The sequence below is a fragment of the Athene cunicularia genome (genome assembly GCF_003259725.1).
Source record: "Athene cunicularia isolate RWA chromosome Z unlocalized genomic scaffold, athCun1 chrZ_part2, whole genome shotgun sequence".
Lineage (NCBI taxonomy): Eukaryota > Metazoa > Chordata > Aves > Strigiformes > Strigidae > Athene > Athene cunicularia.
This window is the reverse complement of record NW_020799143.1, coordinates 4604877-4624459: the sequence shown is the minus strand read 5'-3', so window position 1 is coordinate 4624459 and position 19583 is coordinate 4604877. Positions and strand designations below refer to the sequence as shown.

At 41.9% G+C, this 19583-nt stretch overlaps 1 protein-coding gene across 3 annotated transcripts in view; it reads right to left on the bottom strand.

Annotated features, from left to right (window-relative positions):
- SLC44A1 (solute carrier family 44 member 1) overlaps window positions 1–19583 on the bottom strand; it is a 93173-nt gene that overhangs the window by 44233 nt on the left and 29357 nt on the right. For all 3 annotated transcript variants that reach the window (XM_026866183.1, XM_026866184.1, XM_026866185.1), the window contains exons 4-5: window positions 13965–14101; window positions 19–112 (exon numbers count right to left, since the gene is read on the bottom strand). In XM_026866183.1, the coding sequence (XP_026721984.1) occupies window positions 19–112; window positions 13965–14101 (231 nt within the window). The remainder of the gene's footprint in view (window positions 1–18; window positions 113–13964; window positions 14102–19583) is intronic.

Genomic DNA, 19583 nt, shown 5'->3' with positions numbered 1-19583 from the left:
TTAAGATATTAGTATTACCTCTCTGGAACAGGATATTTAGGACATAACTTGGCAGCTCTTAGGTCTGTAGTGTATTCTGATGGCTGTAGTTCATAGCTACACAGAGTGGATCCTGTTGAGAAGAAGAAAAAAAAAAAGACTGGTGGGGAAAAAAAAATAAAAATCAAATTTTCCTGTTCTTTGCAAATGTTATTAAAACCAATATAGGGTCCTGATGCTGCAGCTCTTCATGTTATTACCACAGTGTTATGCTACAGTTCCTTCTGTAATGGAACAGTGAATCAGGCCCAGCACAGGCTTCGGTGTAACTGAATGACACTCTCCATCTAGCTCTGGGTCTTCCAAGACTTGTGTATTCGAGTGGAAAAGGCTAATTTACAATGCAGTACAAAAGAGAAGGACACAAAGTACTTTGAAGTCACACTCCCCTGATACTCCACCATGCTTTTTCTTGATCATTTTTAGTGCATGAATATTACATAAGACAAAATTCATTATAGAAAGAAAACATTTAAATGGGGGTTTTTGGGTTGGGGTTTTTTTGTGTGTGTTTTCAAAATACAACTGGTTTATAGACTTCAGGAGAGGAACAAAGACACCAAACTGCTGAAGTCAGAAAGTTAGATGAAAAATACAAGCACTGCATTAGATGTCCAAAACTTTTAACGAAGCTGAACTCTCTCCATAAACAAATCAGTAAAGCATAATAAAGATCAAGTTGCCTGCAACAAAATTCAAACATAATTTGAGGTTTGCGTAGTACCTGACACTTGCCTAACAGAAGTACATGACCTAGACAGATCTCTTTACATTTGTCTGTAATCAAGATACTGAACATCTGAGCCAGTACTTCTAGGAATACAGCAACTGCAAACTCAGATTGGAGCAGCAGACTCAGAAACTGGAGGAAGAGTTAAGAAACCCTCCAATGGTATATGCTGCTTATCGAAAAGTGAGTTTCTTCCCAGGTTTGTTGGTCAGCAGATTTCTTACTCCCCAGTGCAAGAGCTCTGGATACATATCCTTTAGTGTCCTTTTTTCCCTACATAATTAATTAAGGACACCTTGGTCATCCCTTTAACTATTCAGTTCTTTCCATTATGAAAGTCTCCTCTCCAGAAATACTTTGTAGCAGACACTTGTACAAAGTGGATCTGGATAATACACACAGATTTTTACCCAAATTAAACAAACAACCTTATCTTGGCCTGCATGACACCAAACAAAAGTATTATTTGCTGAAAACCATTGTTACATTGCTACCTCTATGAAGAGACATCTTCTGTTTACAGACTGAAAGAGAAGACAGAGAGCACCTCAGCAGGCTATCCCATGCAGTCTCTGGAACACTACTTAAATACCACTTCTACCAATTAGTTTTTTGGGGGCAGGTCCAACACACCAAATACACCACTGAAGAAAGCTAGATTTCCTGCAAAGATAAAGTATCAGGTAAAACATCTGAACTCCATTATCAATTATGCTGTTTATATGAATCCTTATGCCTCTACTTGGTTATGTGGAAAATGGCATCAGATAAACAGACATCAGACAGAAACTACCTTCCTTATATCGTAGTTGTAAACACGGTATGTAAAAGTAATTATTATTCTTTTTGGACGATACACTCTGTACTGCTGCAAAAAATTTTAATCTATTCTTATAGATATGAAAACTTCTGCATCAAGTGCATTTACAAGCAACTCCAGAATTTGATGGATGAGCAGCAATAGTCACATGTTTATCTTAAAAACAGAGGGAAAAAGAAAACTGCAAATATTTACATTTACTTTATTTTGCTTTGAATATATCCCAAAAGCTAAATTATAAAGATGGCTGACAGCCAGCTGTATATGAGCCAGCTGTGGGCCTCAGTGGCCAAGAAGGCCAACAGCATCTGAGATAGTGTGGCCAGCAGGACTAGGGAAGTGACATCTCCTGTACTCGGCACTGGTGAGGCCACACCCCAAATACTGTTTTCAGTTTTGGGCCCCTCACTACAAGAAAGACATTGAGGTGTTTGGAGCATGTCCAAAGATGGCTGGTGAAGGGTCTAGAGAACAAGTCCTGGGAGCCACAGCTGAGGCAACTGTTTAGCCTGGAGAAAAGGAGGATGAGGGGAGACCTTACTGCTTTCCTTATCACTTTACAGTTGAATCAAACTACAGGTAATCAGAGATAGAATGTGAGAGAGAGAGAGAGAGAGAGAGAGCGCGCCCACCCGGGCATGACATCACATGGTATGAAACACTCCAATGAAAGCAGCTAGAGCTCAACATGGCTACAGCTGTTAATAAAAAAATGTTTGTATAAATTCATTAACAGCAAAAGGAGGATTAGGGAAAAATCTCCCTCCTTTATTGGATGCAGAGGGAAACATGGTAACTAAGGATGAGGAAAAGGCTGAGGTGCTCAACTTTGCATACTTTGCCTCAGTCTTTAGAGTGGAACTGGCTGTTCCCTTGACACCCAGCCTTATGAGCTGGGACATGGGGAGGGGAAGCAGACTGAGGTCAGCACAGTTGAAGAGGAGGTGGTCAGAGACCTGCTGCACCACTTGGATGCACACAAGGCTGTGGGACTGGATGGGTTACACCCAAGGGTGCTGAAAGAGTTGGCAGATGTGCTCGCCAAGCTGCTGTCTGTGATTTACCTGAAGTCATGGCTGACTGGGGAGGTCCCATTGGATGGAAGGTGGCAAATGTGACATCCATCTACAAGAGAGGCAGAAAGGAGGATCCAGGAAACTACAGACCTGTCAGTCTGCCCCCAGTGCCAGAGAAGGTCATGGAGCAGGTCATCTCGAGTGCCATTACAAGTCATATAATGGACAACCAGGGGATCAGGCCTAGTCAGCACGGGGTTATGAAAGGCAGGTCCTACTGACAAACCAGATCTCCTTCTATGACAAGATGACTCAACTACTGGATGAGGAAAAAGCTGTGGATATTGTCTACCTGGATTTTAAAAAAGCATTCAACACAGTTCCCCATAGAATTCTCATTCTCCTGAGTGAATTCTCTGCTGGGTCAAGCACTGGCTGGATGGACGGTCCCATAGAATAGTGGTCAGTGGAGCTAAATCCAGCTGGTGGCTGGTCACAAGTGGTGACCTCAGGGCTCGGTGTTGGGACCATTTCTGTTCAACATCTCTATTGATGATCTTGATAAGGATATAGAGTGTATCATCAGTAAATTTGCAGATGACACCAAGTTAAGCAGGAGTGTCGATCTGCATGAGGACAGGGAGGCTCTGCAGAGAGACTTGGATAGACTGGATCAGTGGGCCAACATCAGCAGGATGAGGTTCAACAAGGCCAAGTGCCAGGTCCTAAACTTGGGCCACAACAACCCCATGCTATAGGCTTGGGGAGCTGTGGCTGGAGCTGTCTGGGAGAGAGGGATCTGGGGGTTCTAATTGATAAGCAGCTGAACACGAGCCGTCAGTGTGCCCAGGTGGCCAAGAAAGCCAACAGCATCCTGGCTTGTGTCAAAAACAGTGTGACCAGCAGAAGTGGGGAGGTGATAGTTCCCCTGTACTCTGCACTGGTGTGGCAGGTGCATCCACCCAGTGAAAGCAGAGCATCTTGACTGCTGAAGTGTAGTAGCCCGGGGCTGCCTTTGTTCTCAGGGCCTCGTGGCAACTGGGGCTTTTGGCCAATGGGAGCCACTATTGACTACAAGTCAGATTCATCCTGGGTATAATTTTGAGCTAGTCCCCTGGAGCAGTATGCTGCGGTCGAGGACTCTCCCCTTGGGTCAGGACACTGCCCAAGGAAACTCCTTGAGGGACCGTGGGTCAGGACGCTGCACTGAGCAGGTCCTCGAGGTTGAGAGTCCTCACTTGTCAGGTGAATTCTAAAGTGGTTTGGGTTGTCGTTAAACCCTAGCGAGTGGGGCTCTGTTCAGTGTTTTGGGTTGCTGTTAAACCCTAGAGAGCTCTTTGTAAAGCGTTGCGGGTTGCCGTTAAACCTTGGAAATCTGTGCTGTCTTCCTCTAACAGACATCTGAACCTATAATTTACAGAGAGATAGTTAATTGTGTTAATAGTAATTTTTTATTTTTGGTGGTCGGTTGTTTATTTGAGAGCATCCATAACAACTGGTGAGGCCACACCTGGAGTACTGTGTCCAATTTTGGGCACCTCAACATGACAGAGATATTGAGGTGCTGGAGTGAGTGCAGAGGAGGGAAACAGAGCTGGTGAAGGGCCTGGAGAACAAATCCTATGAGGTGTGACTGAAGGAGCTGGGACTGTTTAGTTTGAGGAGGAGAAGGCTGAGGGGAGACCACATCACTCTCTACAGCTACCTGAAAGGACACTGTAGAGAGGTTGGTGCTGGTCTCTTCTCACAGGTGATTAGTGACAGAACAGGAGGGAACGGCTTTAAATTGCAACAGGGGAGGTTCAGACTGGACATTAGGAAAAAATTTTTCACAGAAGGAGTGGTCAGACAGTGGAATAGGCTGCCCAGGTAGGTGGTGGAGTCCCCATCCCTGCATGTGTTTAAGGGTGGTTTAGATGAGATGTTGGGGGATAAGGTGTAGTGGAGAACTTGTAGAGTAGGGCTGATGGTTGGACTCGATGATCCCAAGGGTCTTTTCCAACCTGAATGATTCTGTGATTCTGTGATACCTGGGATAGCTTCAGCACCAGGAGCAGAAGTCACTTAGGAAATGAGGAATATGTTCTGTTTAAGTTAGGCACAGCTCCAAGCAGCTTCACATACCCCTTTCCACAGGTACATGGCAAAGCACAGCCTGAGAAACTAGAAGCCAGTTTTGATGAGAAAATGTATATGATCTTCCATGTATGGTCTCACTGTTCTGAGTCTGACTGACAGTACGCATGTATTGTATACATGTGACATAAGTGACCATATGATGAAGCAGAGATTACAGTTAAAAAACTCAACATTCTATTCCATTTTAAGCATTCTCTCTCCTTCTCAAGCAACATCTTATTAGCCCATCAGCAACATAAGTCCTCCAACACAGGAATCAAACTACAGGTAATCAGAGGTAGAGTGTATAGAAATGTTAGCAGGAGACTATTTAAATCACAACTACTGGCCTCTGTACTTTCATTCCAGTGCTAATTCCTCTTGAGTTCTCGGTGTTTTACGAGTGTCACCAATTAAAACAAAATGCTGACGTTATGACTCACACATGATTATGCTTGACCAACCCATGCAATACAAGCTAGATATTGACAGCTGGATATTGACCAAGGAGGAATTCACTGGTATTCAAGAAGGACAAGGCTCCCAGGCTCTCACAAGGCTGAAATTCTTAACACTTTTCTACTATTCTCACTACAGAGCTTGCCTCAAATCCATCTCTCAGACTCTATCAGCTCTAAACTGTTAATCTGAACCACATTATCAGTCCAAAGTTTCACACATGGAATAACTTGGTACACTACCAATATTATCTTAGCATATTATGGACTAGCAACATGGCATACAAAAGTGGAAGCTTAAGACACTGGCTCATGTATCTGTAGGGAATTCTGCTGCAAATTCCACAGTCAAAAATCACAGAACAGGAAGGATGCCAAGTACTACTTCCACAGAGGTAGTAATTTACTATCCATTGCTTACTTCTGCGAGTAACAGAGTACAGTGCTGCATGACCTCAGAAAAAGCATGCCAATGGGGAGTAGTAACAAGACCCTCTCTTCACAAACTCCTGTCAAGTGGAAGAAGGTTCAGGCCATCATGAAAGGAAATACACTGATGTTGACCAGACTTTCTTCATCCTTTATCTGCTACGTCTGATAACTGTAATTACTAAAAGGGAATGAAAGGGCTCAAACAAATGAATTTCTAACAAGCATTAAGACTAAATTGTAATGTATGTATAAAAGCTTTGCTTGTGCTTTGCTTCATAGTTTTGCTTCATTTGTTTCTCAAGGACTCTTGACTTCTCAACTGTTTCTTAGGTCTCTTTGTCTGTTTAGATAAGATTAAAATATTCATTAATCTCCCTATATAAATCACTCATAGCACACTCAAGGCCTTCAGTGGACACTTGGGCAACTCCTAGAATGAGATAAGGGGGGGATCTAACAAAGAGACATAGAGACCCTATTATAGGGAAACTGATTTTGCTGATTTAGGAGGGAGACACCTGGACTTTACTTCATAGCGCATGCTCTAGGAAGAGGGTGAACTAGCAAACACTGTGACGATGACTACTTACTTCTTCACTTGACTACCTAAGACCCTCACCCTATTTTCACTACGCATGCTCGTACCATGAATTCTGGGAACTCACCATCATAAGCCACCCCTTTCTAGGAAATCTAATGAATATGTATGGTTTGTGTGTATGTAAACTGATGTCCCTTGCTAGTTCTTGGGAGCCCTTACAGTGGAGAATCCCCAGGATGACCACAGCACTGCTAATAAAGAATACCTGCTTAACAGTTACATTGGATTCTGGCTGTTGAATTAATTTATTTGATTCATTATAGTCCATCTGCAACAATACTCAGAGCACAAGCACTAAGAACACATAAAGTTTAGACTTGTATAAATTTCCTATTTGCATATGGGATTATAGAACAACAAAAGCATTCCAGAAACAGACAAGTTCACATTTGATGCTTCATTTAGGAATGAAGTAGCATTTAGCTGTGCACGGATCAGCATCAGAGCTGGAAATGAGTGAGAAATCAAGAATTCCACATCTTAGCAATAGATTTGAATAAAGCCTGAAGTAGCAGTTAATGTGGAGGCATCAGAGGACTGCACAAACACATCTAAACATTGCAGCTTTTTGCAAATGGTGTGGGAATAGAGGCAGAAAGCCAAACAAGGATAGAGTTGAACCTTAAAACCTAAATCTAATTTTTGGGCCCCAGTAGAGCCTAGAAAACGTTAAGCCTTGAGATGAGTAAGAAGGCACAGACCACTTTGCAGTTACGAATTCTCAGATTAATATGACAGATTTGTTCTCTGTGAAGAAAGTAAGCTTCATTCTCTAAATATATGCACTGGTACCTTCCAGAAGACCAGTGTGCGTTTTAAAGAAAGGAAAGGACAGACTATATATATCTAAACTTCTAGTTGTTGCAGAGAGACATACCATCATTTCTTTAAAAGAGTAAGAACCAGAGGACAGGAGAAATTAAAGCTTGCTTTTGTAAATAAACGAGGGATTGAAGTGAAAGTAAGCATTCTCCAGTGCCTGCGAGAATGTTCCAAGAAAAATCCAACACAAAACCCCATTACTTAGAGGTTGAAATGTCTCCAGGACTGAAGACCAGAAAGAGAATTACTGAGATAGCGAAGCAGTTGCTGTTACAACTAAACATACATAAAAAAAACCCCACAATAAAAATCCTAGAGATTTTTATCCAGGATTCATATACATCTATTCTGAGTTGTAATTAAAAACTCCAGACTATTCTCTTTTCTATCGCTCAATCTTATGAACAGTACAGAAAGTTGAAAACAAATATTAATTTACCTATTCCTCTACTCGAATTTCTTCCAGTGTTAAATAAAATCAGCTACTCTGGAATCAAATTCAGAATTCATCTAGACCAGTAGCAGATCTTTCCTCTACTGTATCTTTTAGCTCTCTACCACTTATACCTCAAGGATATCCTTGAGTACTAGCGTCCTATTAAACATCTAAACACTTTTTTAACAGTTTAGCTTTTGGTATCTAAAATATCCTCATGGCAATAAATTTTGTAAATTAACCTTAATTTGTGTGGAAAAAATCTGGCTCTTTGACGGCTAGTTATTATATTTTTGACCTTTAGTTCCATATTACTCAGGTTATAAGATCAAGGAATAATATTTTTTTTTAACCTTCCCTAAGCTATTCCTGCTTTTAATGACCCTACTATTCCTAATAGTTTTCTCTTTTCCAGGCAGAAGAGTAATTTATCTTTTCTTGTGATCATCCTTGTTTCCCTTCTCAGTAAGTGTATACATACTGGGAATATACATATATGTATATGTGTATAAATTTAAAAAAAGTTAAGAAAACACTGTTAAGGAAGGACCAGAACATAGCCTTTATGATGCCAACAGAGTGTGAGTTTACAGAAAATGCAGTTCCTATTTTTTCTCTTCACAATTAATAAACATTACACTTTTGGACAATGCTGTGCCTCCACCTAATCATCTCCCTATCCTCAGTAGCTTCACAATCTCTATCCCAAGTAGCAATAAACATTTTAAAGTAAAACGGTAAATGCTTAAGCAATTGTTTCCCACTCCTTCATTCTGCAGGCATTCCTTTCCATTTGACATTTTATTCCACTGCATTTGATATCAGATTCTTTACATGTAATTCTAAATAATTCAGTAGCCACAGGAAGATCTATTACCTCACTGTTCTTCCCCCTTTCCAAGTGGTTTATTAATGTAATCAGTAACACAACACAGTATTACTGGAGGACTCCACATGCAGCCACTTTCTGTTGTGAAAATTACTTCATTCTGACTAGAGGATACATTTCCAACACAGGACAACCCTGATGGGAAGTTCTGGTAACAAGGTAAAGTAGTAGCAGATTATTCTGTATCTCAAAACCAGTCATATCATACTTTTATTCCAGCCACTCAAAAAATGACATAAAAATGAACACACTCAGGTTCCAAACAACCTAGTGGTGCAGAAACTTTTCAACCATAAGATGTCTATAACTAATATGGTACAGCAGTCTTCAGGAAAGTCATGAGCAAAGGATTAAGTTTTCACCAGCACACTTTCACCAAAACCAAAGTTTGTGTTGGGAATGGGAACAGAAGACAGACATCAGAAGCTGGTAGCAATGAATGTAACTGCTGTTTCTAAGGCAATTACGAACAGTAGCTACAGAGACATACTCTAACTACTACACATGAAGATGTCATTGTCGTCAGACATAAGAAAAATCTTTGTTTCCCCTATGATTCCTCCCAACAGAGTTCCTCTCATCAGAGAGATGATCTGCTCTGACTTACCCAGACTGTTTTTCTGGGTAAGTCAGAGGGCAGTCTCCATAGCAGATTTAATGTAGTTTTATCTCTGGCTCTAAATCTACCTGGACCTCAACTAGCCTGGCCTAGTGTCATGGTTTGAGCTCAGAAAGAAACTGAGCACCATGCAGCCACTCACTCTCTCCTTCCCCCCAGTGCTAAGGGAAAAATAAAAAAAGACACTGCTCACTCCCTGCTTCCCCCCTAGCACTGAGAAGAAGGAAAACAAAAGACCCAGGAAACTGAGATAAGGGCAGGGAGGGAGGATGTCATCCTTTAAGGCACAGGCAAAAGGTAGGGTTGTTAGGGGAAGGAAAAAAGAATGGAAATTTAATACAGACACTAACACCACTTAACAGAGCAGGGCCATGAGAAGCATTACCACTTGTTGAAAACACCTTCCCCCCTCTTCCTTCTTCCCAAGCTCAGCTTTGTTCTCAGTATCTCAACCTCCTTCTGCCCAGCAGCTCAGGGGTCAGGGGATGAGGGGTGCAGTCAGTCCTGCCACTTCTTCCACCTCAGAGCAAGGGGAAGTTCTGGCATTCCTCCCCTTTCTAGTGCGCTCCCCTCTCACAGGGGACAGTCCTCTGCAAACTCTCTCCGAGATGAGTCACTCCCACAGGCGTCTGGGTCACCCCCACATGTTGAAATCCTCCCTGTGCCAAACAGCAACACTGGGGCCTTCTTCCCATGAGGTCCCAGCCTTTCAGGTGCAGTCACCTGGGTCAGCATGGCCCCCCCTAACTGGCCACAAATCGGTATCTGTTTCACCACAGACCTCCATGGGTGGCGGGGGGCGCGCCCTGTTATCTCACCATGGGATACAGGGCAGTCTCTGCTCCAGTGCACCCTCCCCTTCTCCTCCTTTCTTCCGTTGACCCTGGTGTTCACACAGATATTCTCCTCGCAACTCCCGCCACTCCTCCCAGATTCCCCTTCTTAAATATGTTACTGCAGAGGTGCAGCTAATTGTCCTGGCCTTGGTGCAGAGGTAGGTCAAACTTGGAGTCGGGGAGCTTTGAGAAGCTTCTCAGAGGGGGCCACTGCTGCAGCTCCCTCCTCTGCTACCAAAAACACCTGCCACTCACTCAAACCAGGACACCTAGCTACAGAATTCTGACAACTGAGACATGTGTCAACACACTATAAAATAGCAATTTCATTTTAGGTTCCTAAACTGGCATCCAGTCATTTACATGACAGGAATATTAATTCCGACAATGACCAGTCAGTATAGTTATCACTGAATTAGACATGACAGCAGTTATGGCCACCTGTTTAGAGTTTTTAACAATAACATTTCATTATTCATTTGGCAGAGTCATATATGAATTATCTTCAAAGATATTTCAAAATGCTTTGGCAAGTCCTTGAAAAGAGCACTGCAATACTTCATGGATATTAAGTTTTGAAGGATCAATCAGCTCTCCAGAGAAACAGCTTTCAGTCTCATTACTCAAAATGCATTATTTTTTAAGTGCCAAGACCGACAAAATCATTGAATCCTAAGTAGTCCCTGCCTGAGACATTCTGCTGGGTGAGAAAATCCTGGGGAGACCAGCAGCAGCTGGTTCACAAGATAAAACATTCTCTTACTTGTGTCCAAATCTGCATCTCTGCAAGCTCAAGTATCAGCATGGCTGTGTGAGAACAGCAGTAGAACATGTTCTCAGCCAACATAGCACCCTTCTGCATCACCTCCAAGAGCTGCTCCAGAACATTCTTATACTTTACAACTTGCACCTTTGCATAGGCTGAAGATCTTGAGTGGTCAACTGCACGGCTTTTTCCTTCCCTTTTGCCTCCTCTTTTAAAAAGACCCAACTAGATGCTGGGTTCTGGATTTCAATTATTCTGAACAGGTTAAAGGTGCATGCTTTCTTGTTTTCCTAAAATTAGCAAGGCTTTGTGAAGGATGGACTCTTCTTAGATGGGAAGGTACCGCAAACGCAGGACCTGACTGTGGGACAGCTAGTGGGTTGGAGGCGAGAGTGAAGTTACTGTCCTGAAATGGTGCAGCATTATTCACCAAATCAGCTTCTTTTTCCAAATTACATCAGAATAGCAAGTGCATCACTGATTCAGGAAGCCAAAAGGCCTCTTTGTCGTGAAATGATCTTGCCTCAAGCAAGCACTGTTCTCTGCCATAAATAATTATTTATAACCCTGCTTACAGAATGCAAAGTGTACTGCACAATAAATAAGAGCCCTGCCATAATTGCTCTGAACCTTAGGGGGTTGCAGTTCTGTCATGTTGTATACAGACAAGTAAGTGCCCGTCCCACTTTGGGAAAGATACCATAAATGCTAAGCTAGCTGGAAGATCATACCCGGCATTGATAAAATCATCAATCAATAAAAGGATGCTATAGTATGTTTTGCTATGTTACATCCTTTAATAAAGGCGTTCAGATAAAAAACCTCTTTATTTGAACTTACCATAACACCTCTTGATGGACTGAGGCACAGCAGAGGGTTTTTTTGAGATAGAAAGGTTCTTAAACCGTAATTTATGAAATAATTCCAAAGTACATGGACAAGTAAGTGATTTCAAGGATGACATGTGAGCTAGGTGAAAATGACTAGCTCTTCAAACACACATGCAACAACCTTCACAGAGCCTACCTCCAGCACAACTGCTATTTTCAGGTTGCAGGAAGGGTTAAAGCCTTCAGAAAGGCTCAGCAGAACAAAATTAAGAGTTACCTGCATACTCTACCCATATATTTAAAACATTAAGGTAGCTTTCTTGTTGTGTGTTAGAAGTTTCAAGCCTGGGAAAATTCAGCACTGATTATCATAAGAAACCAGACACACATGTCTTGCACTCCTTCAGAACTTCACAGCTGAACTCTAAATTCTAGCTAGGTAACATCACAAACGTAGAAACTGCAATTAAGCTCTCTGCAGTCACGTTCACAGTCCTTCTATTTCTTTTTGTCCTTTTTACAGTGGAGCCTATGGTCCCTTGAAAGAGACTGCCAAACACAATCCTAGTAGTAATTAATTTAAACCTACTATCATAGTTACAAAGTGGCTCTCAGAAAAATTATTCTGTTTACAGAGTTTTGTTTTTGTCTACTTAGACTTGGTGCTAAATCACTGTTCTTTGTCTACTACAAGATTGAATCATGCTTGAACTTTTACTATACATATGCAACATTTAAGGTGATCAATACTTAAGCTGTTCATTTGCTCCAAACCATCACTTTTTGGAACAGGCAGATGTTGGTGAACATTTAAGCAGAAACATAATCATGAGGATGACAATATTTATCTGAACTGTGAGATTCCAGTCTTGCACAGAGTTCATCTACAAAAGGAAAGCTCAGTTTAGTTTAGCACCTGGTTTTGGTAAACCCAATATCATATAATGAAAATTAAGAATTGAACTCACTAATGATTCTGTTTGGCTGTAACATCAGGTTTCACATTTTTAACCAAGCTTCCTTAAACTGAAACAACTGGCTGTGATATAAGTTTTTTTTAAAAAAATCTTTTATCTTTAGGTTTTAAAACCTAATGCATTAAGGGAGATACAGTAAGAATGGAGAATCATAAGGACAAGGCACACCATTTTTTAGGAAGAGTGGTTTCTGGTGTACTTTAAAAGATGATTATACTGAACATATTTCAGACACAGTTAATAAAAGCCCTGACTTATAGAAACAATGTTTGTGGTAAAACAAGGCATGGCTACATTTCATTATTGCAAGAGGTACTTAAGAAACTCCACTACTAGTGACCTCTACTTCACACCAACAAGTAACTGGCCTGCATTAGTTAAGAAAAACACAGCACACTCAGATAAGGGGTAAAGAGTAAAACTGCAGGTATCAGTTAGTTTCACTGCGGATTTGTATTTGACAACAGTGCACAGATCACACGAGGATGTTCCCATTCTTAAGACCACCCACTGCACTGCCCTGGCACAGCTGTTCGTGCACCTCCACACATTCTGTAATGCCACATGATAGCTCTGCTCCCCGATTCAAGCTGTCAGACACCCAGGTAATCGGACACAATGCAGTGAGAGACCCAAGGGCACTAACAGTATTCTAGGATTACTTCAACTCACTCTGCTTTCAAACAAGAAGTAGTCACATAACCTGTACCAGAACAGAAATCAGTATTTCACTTCCTTCTATGAAAAATAATCAGTTTCACTCCTCTGAACTTGCTCAGCCACACTGACTCATCATTAGCCAAATATATTGCAAAGAAATCTTACCACAACATGTTCAAAGAGTAAGTAGGAAATTTTAAGACAAAACACTCCCACTTGAATAGCTGAAGAGCTCTGAAATTTCCTCAGATTAAGTTTTTATCTTTACTTTCTTTCGGGAGGTCCAAAAGTTGGTTACCTCTCTTAGATTTTATTCTATACATTGTTGAAGTATGAACTGAGCTAGTAATATCAGTATTATGACTACTGAGAAAAAGTACCATTCTTAGGGGAGATGGGGTACAATATTTCATCTGTTAATACAGTTAGTTTCCTTTACACTTCTTTAAAAAACGAAAGTGAAAGAAAACAAAAAACCCACAGGAATTGCACTGTAGCACTGAATGAAAGCAGAAATAGTTCCACATCCACGGTCATATTCTGTGCAGTAAGTGCCATTCAATAGCAGTATTTCTCTGACTAATCCCATATACACAAGGAGATTTCAACATTACTGTTGAGCATCAATGTCAGAACAATTACACAGGAGTTGACAACGTACCCTACAGTCAGACATTCCCTTGTAATACTTTGAACTCCTGTTTTATCAGTGAGCTTTCAAAACTGTCCAAAACATGACAGAAGCATATAAATATTGTAAGATTTAGTAAAATTTTACCTTAATAAGAATATCACCTTATTTCTATTGAAGTTTCTTAACACAAGCTTCATTTTTAGTTCAGCTAATACACGTCTCTTTTTAATCCTATGAAAACATCTAGTACATGAAAAAAAACCAACATGTTTTTTACATACCATTAGTTTCTGCAAATTTCTGAATATCAGCCAGAGTTTTTAGTTCTTTCCTTGGGCAAGCTGATACACACAAAGCAAGAGACTTGATTCTCTGATGTACTAGATCAATGTTGCATGGATCCAAGAAGAACACATACCTAGGGAAGAAAAAAAGGTAAATTCCTTCTATTTTAATTGTTACACTGAACAAAATAAATTTAATTTCAAACTAAAAGATTCAGCCAAGACTAACCTTCAGTCCACCCAGAAACTTGGAATTTGGAAATGTTCATAATTGTATGGGTCAAACAACATATACACCACAAATATATGGGTATTTATATACTTCTGGATGAGAGAAAGGATGTTTACGAGATTCAAGTCCATTCAAATGGTGTTGTTCTTAAAACCAGCAGCACTTCTACCATGCCTCTTCACTGATACATCTAAATATTCACAAACAAAGCTTCACTCCAAAATTAAACTTGACTTCAAGATTTCCAGCTTTTTCCAAAAAGACTCCTTAAGATTATACTTATGCTGCAAAAAGCCCGTGGCTGTTTTAATGAATACACATAATACCAGTAATTAAGAACATCTTCTTGGCTTAGATTGATTTTCTGCACCACTGGTCCATATGACTGAGCAGATTATTTTAGTATTTATTTTGAAATAAAAATTGTTCAGATATTTCAAGTAGAACTATCTCACGTTCCAGTGCAGTATTTTAAAGAGATTCTATTCGCTAACTTTCCATGATGAGTCACTGTCATTTAAAAACCCAGTGTGTGATGTTTTTAAACTAGCTAACACCTTCTTCTGACTATACACATTTAATCAAAACGCTAACACTACAGTATAGTCCATTCATGGTATAACACAGATGCAGAATGTTCGTCTATTCTGAAGTTGAACAAGCCTTTCAAATTCCTACAATTCTGGTGATATACTACTCATTGAAATACTCTCCTCATATTATCTAACATTATCTTAGGAAAACAACACCAAACTGCCATATAAATGACATTTCTATTTTTACAGTCCTCACAATTGGAATTCGTTCTGTAATCAAGAAAAATACCTTCTGTTCCTAGAGAGAATGTAGGTCCTGCCTGAACCCTTTTAGTCTATACACCAATTGCTATCTAACTTTCCCCCACAGAAAGACTGTTCTATTATCCAATCTCAGTATACAATAATTATTAGTATTTAGTACAAAGTCCATTAAAACTCATGTCATCTATAGCAGCTGTAATGTGGTAATACACTACTTGTATTCATAAAACATTCTCTTCCATTGCCCACACCTCTGTGAAAATTATCCAGTGCTATTTCTGTGTTTTTACTTAATACATACTACACATCTCAGGACTCCATAGATCATGCAAGACTAAGAAGCAAGCGCAAACATGAAAACTTCTGTCCCACAGACACAGCCTGAGTAACTAACTGCACATGAGCAATAAGCCACTAATTCCACAGTTTTCCTTTATTTCAAAAGAATACTAAAGGCTACCAAGACATACATCACTTATGTTAACTGGACACTCCTGCTATAGCTTCCTCTTCATAAGGGCAAGTTCCTGCAGTTGCTATTCCATACTGAAAGGGTAGGTGGAAGGAGAATGTCTGCTCCTTTGAGGCTATCTGGTCAAAGGAGCTACAAACAAGAATCTACAGAGTCAAACCTGACTGACATGTGGTAAGGGAGGTAAGCTGTGATGGAACCAAATCTGGTCAGTGGCACTAACTGGTGCAAGTGTGAAAATTCTTATCTTTCAGTAAGATTAGCTGGATAAGCACCTCACCAAACTGTAATGATAAGGAAAAGGAGGGAAACACTCAGACATAAAACTTGACCTATTAGTGTTAATGAAAACAATAACCAGAAACCCAGACAATCACAATAATTGATGGGCTATCAAGAAATTGCAGGCAGGGACTTTGCAACTGATAAGGATGCAAATCCAAAGATGCAGGATGCAGGAGTGGTCAGTGGGACTGTCAGCTGAGATGTGTGTGGGACAGCATTCAGAGAGGAATAAAGTGGTGGGCAGACAGAAAGGGGTGTAAAAGGGGACAGCTGCATTTAAGCCAGTGTTGGTCAGCACATTGGTCTGACCAAGCCTGACACCTGATCATCGCTGTTTGTTCTATCCTTCTACTAAATCCCTTCTTAACTCTCTGCATAATTCCAGTTTCTATCCAATGTGCATGGATGCTGCAAGTGCTGCAAGGACTAAGTGCTAGCGTGATGGATCTGGTGCCAACAACTGGACTCAGACCAGGGGTTTGGGTGCCCGAGGCCTGTTGTCTCAGCTACCAAAGTAAGTGGGGCCTCAGTGCCAGCGACTACGACAGGGAGGGGTCTTGGCTACCAGCCACTGGGATAGGAACAATGTGTGTCCCAAAAAAAAGCAGCTACAGAGGTGAAGGGCTCAGCGTAGGTGGCTGCCACAGGACTGTGGGTCACAAGCCTTTGGGGTGCTGGTGTCAGCAAGGGCTGAACATATGTATGGTCCCCAGAGTGGATGAGTGCATGTGTAACTCATGTTTGCTGGTGCATCAGCAAACTCCAAGATGTGCCAGCTGATGATTAGGAGGCTTTGGGTCCAGGCAGAGGTGTCACATGTGTGGAGGGTCTGTTTTGGTATTTGGGGTATCTGTGGGTGTTGTGGTTGTGGAGGAACAGCTGGAAAACAACGGACATATTATGAGCGATCCAGACCGAGTGGCCTTACTGTAACAACAGGCTGTAGCTGTTGTGAAGAACGCCTGCAAGGCCAGGGCGCTGAGAAACTGCGTGCGTAGCAAAGAGATAAGGAAGCTGGACTGTGGAAAACAAGATGTTTGCCTAGCAGGAGAATGGTGCGTGGACACCACACTGGGACCAATCATAGAGGACAAAAGGGCACATGGACAAGTAGCTTTAGCCTATTAGCAATCAAGTAGCTGCGTGTGTGCTTATGGTAGTCTATAAATTATTGTGTATTCTTTAATAAACGGGCATTGCTTGATCACATTGATCGTGTGTGTGTTCATCTCTCCCACATCAGGTGACCGAACAGCAACCCTCAGATTGGCACAAGCCTTCACCTGTGATGAGGACTCGTCGGCGAGCAATCTAAGGTGGGGAAAAGCCAGGTGAAACTGATCCAGACGCTTCCCCGGTGTCTGAAGGTGAGAAACAGAGCACTGTAACTTTAAGATCCGTGAAGAGGTGGCGGCCGTGGAGGAATGGGGTCTATGCTTACTAAAGACAAGCAAGCAGTGGTGAAAACTCCTCCAACATATACCCTCTGTGAGAGGATTATCTTATGATGAGGGGAACCTGAGGAAGTTGCTGTCACGGGCTGGATAGTACAGGCTAATCCCCACAGCAAGTACAGCCTTTGAAGTAGTTACTTGGGAAAAAATCTGCACGGCACTGTGGGACGATATTAGTTCAGGTTCCAAAGACTGTAGGAAATTCTCCACCATGTGGAGACTGACCTTAGAGACTCTGAAAGAGATGAAAGAACGGCAGACCATTGCCTCTGCTTCCACTGCCTTGTTAGCAGAAACGGAAGGCACTGGCATTAAGGATTCCGCTACTGCTGTGGCGTTTGCAGGATCCCTGTTCCCCAAGGCAGCTCCTAAAGGGAGGGGTGGGGATGCCTCACAAACAGCACCCGAGCAGCAGGAAATTCAAGAGCAAAAATCAAGATTCGCCACCGCCGCATGAGTCTCCCCTTTCAAGCTCAAGGGAATAATCCCCACCCCGCCCTGCTCCCGCCGCCTTTCACCTGAGCCTGTACAGGCTGCCGCTGCTGCCTTGGCAAAGGAAGGTGCCCGCCTCCCCCTGCCCCTGTCCTTGCCTCCGTCACCCCAAGTGATGTGTGAACAATATCGTTATGGCTTACAAAATCCACAGTTGCGAGAACTAATGAGAAAACTAGAGCAACTTCAAATGCGAATGAAGGAACTGTCTCACCTATTCCTATGGCACCGCCACCACCCCCTCTTGCTATTAACCCCTTTTTTCACAACAGTGCTGGGGGGGTGGTCAGGGGGAAACAGTGGCAATTAGGTCGCTTCCATTATTGGCTCAAATGGGAGGGGGAGCACTAGGAGGCACAGGTGATAAGGGTAATCCAGCACATCGATGGCAAGGAGTTATTCGGGATACAATAATTGAAAGTCAGTTTAAACAGCTTGGACCAGTGGTGTTTCCAGTAATAGTAACCCCACAAGGCAATGAAGGAGAGGTCTTAGATTTGAAAATGATTAAGGAGGCATGAAAGCAGTTGATCGACAGAAAATCACCTCTGAGAGGTGATCAACTTATACTCTCTAAGAGAGGGATAACTTATAACGAAACTTCTATGCAAAGGTTATTTAAATGGTGCAGAAACCACAGCCTTTGAAACAGCAAAATGGGCTGAAATAGGTGAATGGTTGTGGGATGCTTTTTCCAAAAGGGATCAGTATGCCATTGAGTTAGCAACTACTTGGAAGCTGGTTTTGCACACTCTTAAGGCGGAGTTGGCAGCGGCGGCCCAGCACCGCACTCTTGGCAGCCCCCACCCCCCCACCCACCAAAAGGAGCAGGTTTTTTACAGAGAAGGTGCTGACGTTGTCATGCAGCAATAACTTTATATATTCTTAATGGTATTTTGATATTTGTAGTATTTGTCATTTTATGTTGTGTCAGTAATAAGTGTAAGGGGCCTCTTTGTGTGGTTGTGTGATTGTTTTGCGTGTGTGAGATGCAGCCCAGCTGCAGCTGTGGAGCGCGGAGTTCTCTGACCTGTGAGGGAAACAGCCGGGGAGGAACGAAGCACAGAGCAGACTCTGTACCAGTGCAGGATGAGTGAACATTCCTTAGTGCAGAGCCCTAGTGCTCGCCCCCTAGGTCATCAGTGCTGCTGTTTATTCTGGCTAAGTGTTTTAACGGTAACATTGGAAATAACTCCTCTAGTGGGAGGCAGTAATTCTGTGTTAATTGTTGTCTTGAATCTAGGTGCATACTCTGAGAGGAGAGTGCACCTCTGTACCATCTGCCTGATGGAAATATTGTCAAAAGATCATCTACAACCTTACAGGGGTTGTAGATGATGATTATGAAGGGGAAATCAGAATTATGGCCTGGATCCATGTGTTCAGTAACAAAAGGATCAAAAATTGCTCAGCTTGTTTATTTTTACTGCGGCTCCCCCTAATAGTGTGTCGAGAAGCTACAGTGACTTAGGATTCGGATAAACAGGTACTTCTCAAATATTTTGAGCTCAGACAGTGACACAAGGTTGACCTCTGGTAAAATGTGCCCCCAGTAAGCAGAAGATTCTGTTGAGCTGACAGGCATTTTAGATACTGGTGCAGATGTGATCGTAATATCTGTGAGCAGACTGACTGTTAGCTTGGGTAACTCAAATGCTTTTCGGGGTTGGTGTCATGCTGTAACAACTCTAAGCAAGGATCTCATTCATGTAAGGGGCTCAGAAAACCAGGTAGCAAATATTCATTTATATTGGAAACACCTACTACATTTTGGGGTTCTGACTGTATGGCTCAATGGGGAGCTCAAACTGGATCAAATTTATCTTAAGCACCGCTGCAGCACAACCCACCCTGAAACAAACCTGGAAAACAGAATCACTT